Source organism: Littorina saxatilis, linkage group LG11 (assembly GCF_037325665.1).
Source record: "Littorina saxatilis isolate snail1 linkage group LG11, US_GU_Lsax_2.0, whole genome shotgun sequence".
Taxonomy (NCBI): Eukaryota; Metazoa; Mollusca; class Gastropoda; order Littorinimorpha; family Littorinidae; genus Littorina; species Littorina saxatilis.
In genome coordinates this window covers 42,747,176-42,762,651 of record NC_090255.1, presented here as the reverse complement: position 1 = coordinate 42,762,651, position 15,476 = coordinate 42,747,176, and the positions used below count along the sequence as shown (strand labels likewise).

The 15,476-nt window shown below is 41.2% G+C and overlaps 2 protein-coding genes and 1 long non-coding RNA gene across 5 annotated transcripts in view; 2 read left to right on the top strand and 1 right to left on the bottom strand.

Moving 5' to 3' along the window:
• LOC138980735 (serine incorporator 1-like) overlaps positions 1–10,813 on the bottom strand; it is a 51,403-nt gene extending 40,590 nt beyond the window's left edge. Inside the window, exons 1-3 of the mRNA XM_070353640.1 lie at positions 10,628–10,813; positions 7,738–7,902; positions 6,845–7,044 (exon numbers count right to left, since the gene is read on the bottom strand). Coding sequence (XP_070209741.1) covers positions 6,845–7,044; positions 7,738–7,902; positions 10,628–10,648 — 386 coding nt within the window. The 5' untranslated portion in view covers positions 10,649–10,813. The remainder of the gene's footprint in view (positions 1–6,844; positions 7,045–7,737; positions 7,903–10,627) is intronic.
• Positions 1–15,476, top strand: part of LOC138980528 (uncharacterized) — a 321,773-nt gene that overhangs the window by 56,634 nt on the left and 249,663 nt on the right. The window lies entirely within an intron of this gene.
• LOC138980536 (uncharacterized) lies at positions 1,676–4,720 on the top strand. Of its 2 annotated transcripts, XR_011460368.1 has the most exons (5): positions 1,676–2,191; positions 3,008–3,074; positions 3,371–3,531; positions 4,211–4,559; positions 4,602–4,720. It is a non-coding gene; the product is annotated as an uncharacterized lncRNA (long non-coding RNA). The 2 variants fall into 2 exon arrangements; XR_011460367.1 differs by having other exon boundaries at positions 4,211–4,698.

The following is a 15,476-nucleotide window of genomic DNA, read 5'->3' as shown; positions in this document are numbered from 1 at the left end:
AAAATTCATTCATAATATTGCAATAGTAATCCAAATTCCATCCTGGCTGTTGAACCATGCTCCCCAGACATAGTGAAATACCTCTCGCATGATCTGTTGAATTCAACATCTTGCTAAACAATTTCTTCCCAGTCAATAGAGAAGTAACGGCAATACCACTTCGAGTAGGAGACAATTTCAACACAGGGCATACAATTCTACAAAATTCTTTTCTTCACTCTCGTTTTCATAAAAAAGACTAGTCAAACATTTTCAACTAGATGATTACCCGCTTCGCCGGGAAGAAGTAGAGCCGAATACCAGGCTGCGCCTGGGACCCGGCTTTGCCGGGTGTACGCCGGCTTTGCCGGCGCACGAAGGAAAGGAGATAAACGCGCAAAACACTGGAGACCTTCTAAAAATAGTAACGTCCAGTGACCTTCTAAAAATAGTAACGTAGTAACGGGAATATGGATTGACGCCACACGGAGGAAGGGAGATAATCGTGGCTGAAAACACTGGAGAAGATAAGGAAGAGTTACTGGTAGTGGATCCCGACAAAAAAACAAAAAAAACAAAAAAATCGGTTCAGCGCGCACAGCGCTGCGCGCTGAGAGCACGTGTTGAAATATCTCATCGATGAGGTTGTGTCCGGGGTGTAGCTGAGTACGGTGTCCAAATTTGAAAAAGATCCACCGAGAACTTTGGCCGTGCATCGCGAACAGACAGACAGACAGACAGACAGACAGACACTAGTCGTATATACATATATATAGAAGCCAAGAAAAAACACAGTCTGAGTGACCTCTCTAGTCAGGCATTTTTTGAACCGTTCAGCTAACTTTTGAACTGTTCACCCCCACAGAAATCAGCACAAATTAGGTATACCAAACATGAGCTGAAAATGTACTGAATTTGTACCTCCTGCCCAAAAATGTACTTCAAATGTACTTCAAATGTGCTGCAAAGAAAATTCAGTACATTTTAGGTACACTGAAAATGTACTGCAGTTTTGAACCAAGTTAGGTGGTATACTGAAAACATACCTCTATTGTACTGAAAACATACCTCGTTTAGACTTAACCACTTTTTGATGTACTGAAAATGTGCTTTTGTTGGACTTTGAAAACATTTTGTATGCTGAAAAAGTACTTCAATATGACTTAGAAAACATTTTGTGTACTGAAAATGTGCTTCTTTTGGACTTAGAAAATATTATGTATACTGAAAACATACCAAAATAACTTAGCCATTTTTTGCCTGTACTGCAAATGTACTGCTTCGACTTTGTTACTTTTCATACTGCGAGTGCCAGTTGGACTTAGAAACATTTTGTGTACTGAAAATGTACGACAAACACTACGCCATTCAATCTTTCATCGAGCCATTTTCTCTAGCTGTCATCGATAGTGTAAATCAAATGCATATATATATATATATATATTTGACCATATGTTTCAGTTAACTTGAAGCAAGACATTACAATTTGCATCTACATTCTTAATGATATAGACGTTTGCCTTCTTCTTCCCCAAACATCCAGGTACCATTCAAACTGGAATAAATACACCAACCAAAACACACATGTATACAATATTCTGCATTATTTATTTTAACAAGACGGCACAGTAAATTAACTTATTCAAAATGTTCAATTTTTTTAATATTTTTTTTTATACCTAAAACACAGTTTAAACTTCAAAATAAGCAGAACATAAATATGTTGCTGCATCCACTGGACAAAAGAATGTGATTAAAAAAAACTTTAAAAAAACAACAACACCTTAGTGATTTGAAAACATTTCTGGTCCAAAACCTACTTTTCACTCTTGTCTGCATGGTGGCTAGTTCTAAAAATATCGCCCAATCAAATGAAAGGAGACAAAAGTACACCGCCATTTTTGAAGCTGCCATGAGGCATGACTGAAACAGTGCGTGTCTAGAGTGGATATTTTCCCAGGAATGCATCATGAACGAAGCTTTTGAACTGGATATCTAAGTGTGGGATCAAAGTCTACAATATTGTTGCAATGTTGAGATGCACAACTACTTCCATGCGAAAAGCCAGCCGGTCCTTTGACAACGTGGAGTTCTAACCATGGCTGACAGTGACACCTCTGGCTCAGAAACGAAACATGAAACATCCACTTTGCCTCCACCCGAATCGCAATGAGTGACTCACTCTCTTCACAAACCCTCTTCACTCTCGTTGGTAAGTAATTGTGTTGATTGTTTTGATACAGTGGTATTTTAACTTTTAGTGTAGCTATTGTGCTGACCCAGTGAGTCGAGTGACATAATGGGACTGGTAGTGGTAGTATGGCACGAAGACAAAGAAATACACATTCATTACTCTTTTCAAACTTTCACTTACTGAAGTTACTGTTACAAGTGCCACTAGAAATAGAACAGAACTTAGCTTTGAGTTTGAATTTGAGCACTTTAGTAATGAGTCATTGGCCATGCAGGACATTCTTTATACTTTATAGAGCCTCACTTGCACCCACGAAGAGTGCTTGCATTCGTCATTTGTAATATTGCCAACCAATTATTTCCTTCCATACATTTAGTATTTGAAAATTAGCAAGTTTAACTAATTGTTTCTCTTCAAAGTTAAACTAAAATAATCAAATGTTGAATTCTATATTAAGTTATTTACTATTAGTATTACTTTATTAGACAAAAGTAATAATAACTACTATTACTGAGTACTATGCTGGTTTTTTTTCAAGTAATCCCCTGGATACATGTGCGCAGTGAAGAGTAGCAAATAAGCAAATCTATATTTGTTTTATTTATATTAGCTATGCAGTTGGCGTCGCTAGAGTCAGCGTCGCCAGTCACCACGACAAATGTTCCTCAATTTGCAGCGAGTGAGTTAGTTTATTGCTTCATTCTTTGCTTGAAGCCTGATCATTTCTGTGCATGTGACATTTAGAGCAGATCCTAATAGCAGCTAGTGTCTTTTTTTCAAAAGCCTTGAAAGTTGAATGTTCTCACGTGTTGCTATGGGATTTTTTTGTTTTAGCCTTCATATGACCTCGATGGTGCACCAACACCGCGTGCAACAGTAGCGGCTAAGGCGCCGAGATCAGGTAACTAATTATTCCCTATCAAAAAACAAGAAAGGTAAGTTTGTTGGAACGTTTGTTATTGACAAAACAATACATTCACAAATATATATTAAATTACAACAAACTACATGTACCGTTCTTGGATTTTGATTCTGAATTTTGGAACGTTGGCAGTCTTTTTGTTTATGGATTTATTTAATTATTCCCCAACAAAATTATGATGTGTCTGCTCACTTTTTAAGTGCCGACAGTTTTGGTTAATGCTTTAGTAACATTTTTTATTTATACATGTGCATAATTGGTATTCTTTTTTTCAGTTCTAACCACAGCACCTGGCCTGCACTGAAGCCTGCAAGGCGAATGCAGCTGCACTGAGGGAGCAGGTCAAGGACCTGCAGGCCAAGGTCACTACTGACTAGCCTGGAGGCAAGACAGCGCGAGCTGGAGGGGGAGCTGATGGCCAGCTATGCTACACAAGGTATGTTAGGTATGATAGCTGCATACCTGCCAACTGCTACAATGTTTGGCGTAGCATGCTCCGATTTTGCAGTCATTGCTACGCCAAGCCAAAAGCTGCTATGCTCAACAACAAAATGACAAGCATCCAAAATGTTCACTTATCCCTCGACAATCAATAATGAACATAGCGTAACTAGCCAAGTACTGATGCCTGGGTACCACTCCGTTATGACTCGGATGTTGTCCACGTGACTTGCTTAGCCATTTGTGAATTTTGTTGCAAGCATTCGCATACTGCGACTTCTGTCTTGTGTGTGGCGCACGTTAAATGTCAAAGCAGCACCGCCCTGATATGGCCCTTCGTGATCGGCTGGGCGTTAAACAAACAAACAAAAAATTCAGATCTATCACTGTAAAAGAAGGTTCTAAAAATTAATCACTATCACTTCTGGTACTTACAATCTTATAAAAAAAATCTTGATCTCTTTTAAAAAGTTAAAAATCTTGTCCGGGGGAACATCCCGGATCTGAAGCAGACAGAGATGCATTCATATTAATTAATTGCACAAGTGGTATTCTGCTGGTAAAGTTAAAGAAAAGACTTCAAGTACAGAGGTTTGGATGGATATTAATATTTTTCTTGCAGGCTTTAATTTGAATTATAATTTTGTCTGAACCTGCTGAATATATCATTTCAGCTTACACCGTGGCAAGCAATGAGGGCAGCTCGTCGGCGAGGATTAGGACGGTGCTGCGGAGCAAGCTGTCAGCAGCCATTTGTAAAGCTAAGAATTCGAAGTAACTTTTACGTCCTGATATAATACAGTGATGTACATTTTTCTAGCAGCCTTTAGGACAATTGTCCTGAAGACTGAAAATCAATAGGACACAGTGTCCTGAGATTGCAATTTCAATAGGACAAAAACACGACTCGTAAAACCGCATTAAAAAGATTTTTCAGTTTAAATTCTTCCACCTTCCGCGACTGTCATGACTAGATACTCAAAGGATTGAATCACATTTCAAAGTTATTTGAACAGTTGTCGGGTTTTTTTCCACTCTCTCTCGTGCTCGTCGACGTACTTGCAGTTGCACTTTCACCATCACTCTCCACTTCGACGAGTTCGTTCTCGGTTGACGTTGTTGTTGGTTCAGCTGAAGCCACAGTGGCTGGCGAACGCAGCATGGACATGAATGTCTGCTGATTTTTTATCTGCTTTGAGCTTTTTTTTCGGACCCATGTCGTTTCTCTTTCGTTTTATTTTCGTTCGAACGCACAACGGTTTTTCCGGATATTATGACGAAAAGTAATGCCTTGCGCATGTGCGAACATGCACGGGTGGTTCCCATTGGTTTAAACGATTTATTGCTGAGCCAATGAATGCACTCGAGGCACCATATGGGTTCGGTTTTCTTTTTTTCTTCATCCAACTTGAGGATAAATTAGTTCAAAGAATCAGATCCCATATGGTGCCTCGTTCACTCAACAAATTGGTCACACGCAGTGCATACTTTCGCTTGGCAAAACCGAAACCAGCTTTCCTCACGCAGTGTTTACTTTCGCTTGGCAAAACCGAAACAAGCTTTCCTCTTGAAAATTGAACAGTCCGCATGTCCGCTTCCTTACGATCGGACCCTTGACCACTTCTTCTGTAGGTTAATCGGACCTGTGTCCTGCTGGGGTTAAAGCTATAGGTCCTGGGGAAATTGGATCGGTCAGAGACCGGAGACCGACTAAAATGTACATCACTGATAATATATTATTGTGCCATGTGCCAGGACCTATGGTTGTTTGGATGTATTAACAGACTTTATTTTCTTTTAGATCTGTTTTCTTTTTTTCTCTGTGGTATATTTTTATCTAGTCACGTTCTGTTGTATGTACATCAAATTGTTTCTCTCCTAAAATTGGTTTGTGATTTCTAGTCATGCGTTTATCTAGTCACGTTCTGTTGTATGTACATCAAATTGTTTCTCTCCTATTATTGGTATGAGAGTTCTAGTCATATTTTGTCTGTGGTGTCTTTATGTGATCTCCACCCATGTTCTATGGTATGGAAACTTTGATGAGGGTTATTTTTTTGTGTACTGACATATTTTTTTCCTTTCTATCTCCCCCCCCCCCCACCCCCCTTCCCCCACCCCCTTCCCCCCTCTCCCTCCCTCCCCCCACCCCCTCTCCCTCCCCCCCCACCCCCTTTTTTCTGTGGCTATTTTTATAAACCTCTGGGGAAGTATATTATTGGTATACTTTTAGTACATTTTTGGTATACCTCTGCAGCAGTACATAATCAGTATACTAATGGTACATTCTTTTTTCTGTGGCAATTTTTCTTAAACCTCTGGGGAAGTATATTATTGGTATACTTTTAGTACATTTTTGGTATAACTCTGCAGCAGTACATAATCAGTATACTAATGGTACATTCTTTTTTCTGTGGCAATTTTTCTTAAACCTCTGGGGAAGTATATTATTGGTATACTTTTAGTACATTTTTGGTATACCTCTGCAGCAGTACATAATCAGTATACTTATAGTACATTCTTTTTTCTGTGGCAATTTTTCTTAAACCTCTAGAGAAGTATATTATTAGTATACTTTTAGTATACTTCTGCAGCAGTACATAATCAGTATACTTATGGTATATTCTTTAACTTCTATGGCAGTATATTATTAGTATGCTTTCAGTATCTGTGAGGTATGTCTCCAAAGCAGCAATTAATCAGTACAGTTGCAGTATATTTGTGGTACATTTGCAGTATGGTTGTGGTATGCTTGCATGCAGGTGTAAAAGTTAATACATATTTTTCTGTAAAGTTGAACACTATTTGTTTTAAATTTGCATTGTGTGTGTGCATATATAGATATAGATATATATACACATGGATTCATGTGAATGCATTGTTATTTTTCGGATATTAAAAGCTGAAGATTGCCACTGCAAATTGTTTTGACTTTTCTCAGTTTTTCTTATTTACAAATGCTAGCATTTGCCCTAAAACTTTCATGGTGTGCATGTTAACAGCACATATTCAGTATATTTTCAGTACATGTTGATACTTTGAAAAGGGAAGTACGTTTTCAGTACTTGGAGGTATATTTTTGGTATCTTTTCAGCATAGTTTCAGCACGGTTCCAATTTGGTACATTTTCAGTACGTACCTTAAATGTGCTGCAAACGTACCAAAATTGTACCTCCTGCAGTACAAAATAAGTATACTGCATTTGGGTAAGGGCATCCAACCTTTGAACCGTTCATCCAACCTTTGAACCGTTCATCCAACTTCTTAACCTTTCATCCAACCTACCGCATTGCAATAATTCTACACACCCGTTTTGTATCTTTGCGCGCGGATCCTTGGATGAGTTGACCTTGATCATGATGAGGGCCAAGAGGAAGAAGAAGGCGGCCATGGCGAAGCAGACGCGGTACACGGCCAGAAAGCCCACCACACTGTCGCACTGCTCCCTTTTCAGAACTGTAGACTCCCACACGTTGCCCGGTACAAAGTCCTTACACAGCCCTGGAATCTGGTCACAAAATTCAAGCAAAAATAAGAAACATGCAGGTCTACGGCCCTCTGCACAAGTTTTGGACATTAAATTACTGCAATAGCAGTTCTACTACTAGTAGTAGTAGCCAAAAACTAGAAGTAACAATGTTGAACTTTCCTTTTCTGAAAAAAACCCACAAAAACAATGTACACCACAGAATGTAGTCACTTAATTTGTACAAGAATATGAACCTGTTTCAAGAAAACATATCCTTCTCACCGGTAGTTTCTTGTGCCATATCTTTTATTTTTGTGTGGAACAAAGACATCTTTACAAGCTCAGAAAAAGACTAAAACCTGATTCTATCTTATTCAAAACAGCTCTATCTCTCTCTCAGTCTCATGCACACAGTGGATGCATTTTAATTTTATCTGGCTGCGTAATGATCAGACCTGGGAACCCCTGTTTTGCACTTAGAGTATTCTCAAGCATACTTGCACTTGGTGTATTTTCAGAAAAATGAGCATATGTATACATGTCAGTACATACATGTGTCAAAATACTGGATCGGCTTTGGGATGCGCTTGTGAAAAAAAGTAGTCTAGGAATTGTTCTCGTCGTAGTTGTTTCCACTGACAAAACTGCTCGTATTCTAGACAATCATCCGTACAAAATACAGCGAAATCGTATGGGTTCCAAGGTCTGAGTGAATAATGTATGCACTCTCACCTGGTCCAGCTTTTCGCGTATGTCTGGAATCAGCATGATGCAGGCCACGATGCTGCCGATGATGAGCATGAGGGAGTAACCGATGCGTGCAGACGTGGAGTTCTTGCAGGAAGGACATGCTACGCAGCACAGGCTGCAGGCCGCACTCCCACAGCAGCACGCCAACTGTCAACACAACAAAACACAGTCAGTACAGGCTGCAGGCCGCACTCACACAGCAGCATGCCAGCTGTCAACACAACAAAACACAGTCAGCACAGGCTGCAGGCCGCACTCCCACAGCAGCACGCCAACTGTCAACACAACAAAACACAGTCAGCACAGGCTGCAGGCCGCACTCCCACAGCAGCACGCCAGCTGTCAACACAACAAAACACAGTCAGCACAGGCTGCAGGCCGCACTCCCACAGCAGCACGCCAGCTGTCAACACAACAAAACACAGTCAGCACAGGCTGCAGGCCGCACTCCCACAGCAGCACGCCAGCTGTCAACACAACAAAACACAGTCAGCACAGGCTGCAGGCCGCACTCCCACAGCAGCACGCCAACTGTCAACACAACAAAACACAGTCAGTACAGCTCAATCAACACACACTGACAGTCAGATCTCGTGGCAATCACTCAATTTGAACCAGCCAACTACAGTGGAACCCCCCCCCCCCCCCCCCCCTTGTAACCTTTTAAGACGGTGTGGGTCAAAATCGTTTTTACAGTGACAAGTTGTCAAGTACCGGAAATTACTCCTTGAAAAAAATATTTGTAACCTAGTTTAATACAATTTGAGGAAAAGTATTTTGGGTGCCTGAAACATTTTTCAAATTTTATTGAAAAATTCCACATAGTTAATGAGGTATTGCTCCCATGGGGTCGCCTTCACGCGGCGGGAGTGTTTCCACAGAGCTACCCCACCCCTTTACTTCTCTTCTTTTGTCTTATTTCTGCCTTACCAGTCCTTTCACCTATATTTCCTTCCAAGAAAACTCTCTCTACTATTCCCTGCAGTTTTCCAATTCTTTTCTTGTTGTCTTATTTCTACCTGACTGGATCCATCACCTTTATTTCACTTACCAAAAGTCTTCTTTTCCACATCCTTATTTCTCTGCCCCCCCGCATGTCGTAAGAGGCGACTAACAGATTCTGTTTCTCCTTTTACCCTTGTTGAGTGGTTCTTGTATAGAATATAGTCAATGTTTGTAAAGATTTTAGTCAAGCAGTATGTAAGAAATGTTTAGTCCTTTGTACTGGAAACTTGCATTCTCCCAGTAAAGTCATATGATTGTACTACGTTGCAAGCCCCTGGAGCAATTTTTTGATTAGTGCTTTTGTGAACAAGAAACACTTAACAAGTGGCTCTATCCCATCTCCCCCCTTTCCCCTATCCCATCTCCCCCCTTTCCCTCGTCGCGATATAACCTTCGTGGTTGAAAACGACGTTAAACACCAAATAAATAAATCTATACATCTATACATATAAATAAAAGAGAGTGTCTGTCTGTGTGTGTGTCTGTCTGTGGTCGCCATACCTCTGAAATGGCAAGAGGCAGGAACAAGATAGTGTGCACGTACACTCCCTAGGTGCCGCAGATGTGCACCTGGGTTTTAGTTTCTTGATTCATTGTTTCCTTTCTCAGATTATGGACCTCCCATTTATTGAATACAGCCTATATGGTGCAAGACCAGTTCAGTGCCTACTGTTCACCTGTAGCAAGCACATCATGCCAGTGATATTAGAGACTTGCTATTGCTCCTATGAGGGGAAGAAATGAAAAATGAAAAATTAACTGGACAGTTCCGGAAATTTCTAGAAGGTAAGGGAGATAACTGTTCACCTGTAGCAAGCACATCATGCCAGTGATATTAGAGACTTGCTATTGCTCCTATGAGGGGAAGAAATGAAGAATGAAAAATTAACTGGACAGTTCCGGAAATTTCTAGAAGGTAAGGGAGATAACTCTTTTTTGTCTGTGGTCGCCATACCTCTGAGATGGCAAGAGGCAGGAACAAGATAGTGTGCACGTACACTCCCTAAGTGCCGCAGATGTGCACCTGGGTTTTAGTTTCTTGATTCATTGTTTCCTTTCTCAGATTATGGACCTCCCATTTATTGAATACCTGCCTATATGGTGCAAGACCAGTTCAGTGCCTACTGTTCACCTGTAGCAAGCACATCATGCCAGTGATATTAGAGACTCGCTATTGCTCCTATGAGGGGAAGAAATGAAGAATGAAAAATTAACTGGACAGTTCCGGAAATTTCTAGAAGGTAAGGGAGATAACTCTTTTTTGTCTGTGGTCGCCATACCTCTGAGATGGCAAGAGGCAGGAACAAGATAGTGTGCACGTACACTCCTAGGTGCCGCAGATGTGCACCTGGGTTTTAGTTTCTTGATTCATTGTTTCCTTTCTCAGATTATGGACCTCCCATTTATTGAATACAGCCTATATGGTGCAAGACCAGTTCAGTGCCTACTGTTCACCTGTAGCAAGCACATCATGCCAGTGATATTAGAGACTCACTATTGCTCCTATGAGGGGAAGAAATAAAGAATGAAAAATTAAGTGGACAGCTACTGCTAGTTACAAATATGACACTTGAGAAAGAACTGACATTGTGAAACTGACAATGACATGGAATACTATTTATAGACTGTAATCAGTTTTTATAACTAAATCGAAAACAGTTTCATGTTAACAATTCTTATTATGTATACCCACCTACAGATGCAAGATAATGAGAGGCCTGTCTTGTGTTTACTGGACTTACCACACGAAAATCATTTGATTTCATTTTCAAAACAAAGGGCTCGTTTTCTAATTCTTGGCAACGAAGAAAATTAAGGTTGTAAATGTAATGTTCAACAACACAGCAGAAGCAAGAAATATACTTACAGCGCCAATAATACACCCCATCGCGTTGGTAACTTGTTCTGTCACGTAAACGTTTGGGATCTCTAATTATCCGCCTGCTTGAAGAAGTAGTATTACTCAGAGTCAGGCTGTTTACAGTCAGGAAGAAAAATGGCGTAAAATGCGGATAGCCTTGTTTACGTCATGTGATGGCGCTGTGTTTCTTGGGAGAGGCCCTGTGCAGGATTTTGAAGAATTCTTTGGAAAAAATAGAGCCGTTAAGAATTGTGGTCTTCTTTATTTCCCACGACTAAACCTCAGCTTTGCATAATTGTGTACTTTATAATTTGTTGTGTTTGTTCTGTTGTAAAAACGAGCACTATTATGCTACGAAAGCTTCTAGAACATTTCTAAAGGGCCCCAATCGGTTCCTTGGATCTGCAGAGTTACCGTTCTTGTCAAAACAACACTTATTTCCGGTCGAAACCGAAGCAGGCAATTTTGAGTGTCCAAACTGTATGCTGGAAGCTTCGGAAATTCTGTTGGATACTATATTCAAGGTAAGCATTTCCAATCGTCTCATTGTGGCTTTTGGTCGTGTCTGTACTTCAGTAAATGGCTGAAATCTGGAGGTCTTTCATGTCTATCCCATTTGGGAAATCATTGATTGTGCCAAAAACCCTAACAACCACGGTTAGTGTTACAGATGTCGGCTCACTGTGTACTTTCCAGCGGTTCGGTTTTTCTTGTCACTTTTGACAGAAGAACCGGGAGAATTATAATCTAACTTGTTCAGCCAAAAGTGTTCTATTTTTACGTTCGAGATCAACATTTTGAGAGTCCTCCAGTGTGATGATCGAGGAAACTTGCAGTTACACTCACTTACAGCTGATGCAGAAGGGGTCTATGCCGATCAAATACAGACCTGTGCATTCCCTGTATGTGCACTTCCTGTAGGTGTTTTTCCTGTATACAGCATTACAGGGAATTCACATTTGTTTTGGGGTCACAGTGGGGTCATGTTTGGTGCCTAAAAACTAAACATTGAGGATTTCTCTGATGTTTTTGAAGCTAGAGCCTCCAAAGTTTACACATTTATAGGTATTACTATTAATGATCTTCAAACATGACACAAATGTAACTTGTTTTGGTCAAATTTAAAGGTCACAACATGAAAATGTTTGCTGGAGAAGAACAGTCACTATAAAAAAAAATATCCTCTGAGCTAACAAGGAAATAAGTCACAACTTCATCAAAATATGATGTCATTGTTTGATTTGAGCTCACAGTTTAGAGTCTAGTGGTGATGACATCATGCTATGATGACGTCATTGTGTCAGAAATGAATTTACTCAAGTGTCTGAGGATACGGTTTTGTTGTCTTGGTCAGCCAAGTATCAATCCTGTCAATTTGGATGCAACTGGGTCAAACAAATTATTAACAGCTATTGTGTTTTCAGCGTAGCAATAGGGCCCGATATTTAGTATAATGCCGACGAGTCGAAGACGAGTCACATTATACTTGTTCGAGTCTAAATATCGGACCCTATTGCTACGATGAAAACACAATAGCGTTTATAATTAAGCTATTCTGACATTAAATTCTGTGTTAAAATCATGTTTTTGTCAGCAACAAGTACGGTACCAGAATGGCCCATGTCGTTGATTGCAGACGACGGTTCCCTTTCCGCATGAAGCCACGGAAATAACCGAACATTGAAAACCCACGGTCTGTTTGGTCTTTTTGTGTTACAGTAGGACCCCCCCCCCCCCCCCCCCCCTTTAACCCTTAGGCTGGTTGTCGCGCGCTACTTTAGGTATACTGTCACCTGGTTGTCACGACATATGTCGGGCTACTTGTTCAGTCTGTTTGGTCGGTTCCGATTACCTCCCATGGACACGAAAGCCAATATGACCGTTTTTACATTTAGTCAAGTTTTGACTAAATGTTTTAACATAGAGGGGGAATCGAGACGAGGGTCGTGGTGTCTGTTTGTGTGTGTGTGTGTGTGTGTGTAGAGCGATTGAGAGTAAACTACTGGACCGATCTTTATGAAATTTGACATGAGAGTTCCTGGGTATGATATCCCCGGAAGTTTTTTTCATTTTTTCGATAAATGTCTTTGATGACGTCATATCCGGCTTTTTGTAAAAGTTGAGGCGGCACTGTCACACCCTCATTTTTCAATCAAATTGATTGAAATTTTGGCCAAGCAATCTTCGACGAAGGCCGGACTTCGGTATTGCATTTCAGCTTGGTGGCTTAAAAATTAATTAATGACTTTGGTCATTAAAAATCTGAAAATTGTAATTAAAATTATTTTTTTATAAAACGATCCAAATTTACGTTCATCATTTTTCTGATTCAAAAAACATATAAATATGTTATATTCGGATTAAAAACAAGGTCTGAAAATTAAAAATATCAAAATCAAATTTCTGAAATCGATTTAAAAACAATTTCATCTTATTCCTTGTCGGTTCCTGATTCCAAAAACATATAGATATGATATGTTTGGATTAAAGACACGCTCAGAAAGTTCAAACGAAGAGAGGTACAGAAAAGCGTGCTATGCAGCACAGCGAAACCACTACCGCGCTGAACAGGCTCGTCAGTTTCACTCCGTTTTTCACAAGCGGCGGACTACGGTCATTGTGAAAAAATGCATTGCGTTCAGTTTCATTCTGTGAGTTCCACAGCTTGACTAAATGTAGTAATTTCGCCTTACGCGACTTGTTCTTTATTTTTCTCTCTGTTAATTGACCAGTGGCTATGTAACATGTTACAGAATTGCACCAGTGTAAGGGTTAAGACCTCCAGAAATCTGAGAAAATCATGTCTTGAAAAGGAGGGAGGCTTAAACTGAAGTATATATATATATGCAAAGGCTTTTAAGTTTAACAGAAAGCCTGAGAAAAGAGATTGTTAAAATAAAAGGGAGGGAATCTTAAATTGGGGGTCTTAAAAAATGGGTTCTACTGTTATCGTCTGTGATAATAATGGAAGAACCTGCGTGGTGTAACAGGCTAGCCGGGCAGTGATGAAGTCCGGGCCACAGTGTCCAGTGGATTCCCAGGGCGCCAGTGGCAATATTGTCAGCAGGATGTCGATCCACAGCCAGTCTCCACTGCCTAGACCTTATCGATTTCTCCTTATTTCCCTCCTGTCATTTAGACCCCCCCCCCCCCCCCCATCCTTCGCCCCCTCCCCCTCTCCTCTCCTCAACCTTTCGTGCTTGTTGTTCTGACCTTGTTTCAATGAAATTGCTCAAAATCATTGTTGTTTTGTCATTTATTTTTTTCATCCTCTCCTCTTCTACACACACATAGTGGCACCCCCCCCCCCCCCACACAGTCTCTCTGGGCCCCCCCCCCCCACCTCTTGAAAGTGAAGTATGCATGTGATATAGGAAAGCATGTACATGCCTCACACTCATGGTTTACCCCCCTCCTCTCTCTCTCCCTCTCTTTCTCTCTCCCCCTCTCTCTCTCCCTCTCCCCCCTCTCTCTCTCCCTCTCTCTTTCTCCCTCCCTCTCTCACTCTCCCTCTCCCCCCTCTCTCTCTTTCTCCCTCCCTCTCTCACTCTCCCTCCCCCCCCTCTCTCTCTCTCCCTCCCTCTCTCTCTCTCTCTCTCTTTCTCCCTCCCTCTCTCAGTCTCCCTCTCCCCCTATCTCTCTTTCTCCCTCCCTCTCTCACTCTCCCTCCCCCCCCTCTCTCTCTCTCTCTCCCTCCCTCTCTCTCTCTTTCTCCCTCCCCCTCTCTCTCTTTCTCCCTCCCTCTCTCAGTCTCCCTCTCCCCCTATCTCTCTTTCTCCCTCCCCCTCTCTCTCTTTCTCCCTCCCTCTCTCACTCTCCCTCTCCCCTCTCTCTCTCTCTCTCTCTCTCTCTCTCTCTCTCTCTCTCTCTCTCTCTCTCTCTCTCTCTGTTGTAGTTGTTGTGTTTTGCCTTTTTCCCACGATCACATAAGATTGTGACGTCTGTCCGGTTATTGTTGTGATGCATTGTCCCAGGGGGAAGTGGAATGGCTCCGTCTGTCCTGGTTTCACTTTCTGTCGTCGAAGACTTTTGTGAAAGCTTACTAACTGTACCTTTGACTTGTAACGTTATGGGACAAACAAGCGCAGAGTGCATTCTTGCCGAAATCAATGTGTGAAACATATTACGTCCCCGCTTGTCCAAAATAAACGATCATTATCAGTAAATCCTTCGACTTGAAAGCACTAATACAAAAAATCAAAAATCAATAGCCTGACTTCATGTGTTCGGTACAGCGTCAGACTCCCCCCCCCCCCCCCTGAATTAATTTCACACTGTGACACTGATGTCAGTTATGATATTAATTCACCACAAAAACAAAACAAAAAATAATACGCAAAAACACACACTCAGACGGTTCTTTGTCAGACCGCTAAATGTTGGTATGGTTTCAAACTGAAGGATTCTCTGACCAGATGTAACAGTCTCAACACATCTGTGGTGACTGTTAGTAACACTGACTGTTAGTCATGGCTTACATGAGGAGGGAAGTATGTTGAAGTTTACTTAAAGTTAAAGGACAACAACAACAGAAACAACAACGAAGAAGCCAAAAAAAGCAACATGCCGTATCTCTTTTCCTCGAGGATTTGATCAAAATTACCCAAATAGCTGTCCACTTTTCTGAAGATTGTCGGGCGCACTAATGCGACTGAGTGCTTTCCGTCGGTTCTGAGGAGCTTGTACGACTTGGTCTCTCTTTTTGCCCGCGCGTGTGTCTGTGTGTGTGTGCGGGCGTGCACGTGTTTGACTGTGTGTGTGTGTGTGTCTGCGTGTAAAACAAAACCCGAACTAGGCCCAGAGACAGCAGCTCTCCCATCTTTATGTCGAGATGACCCGTAAAGGAAAATGCCAG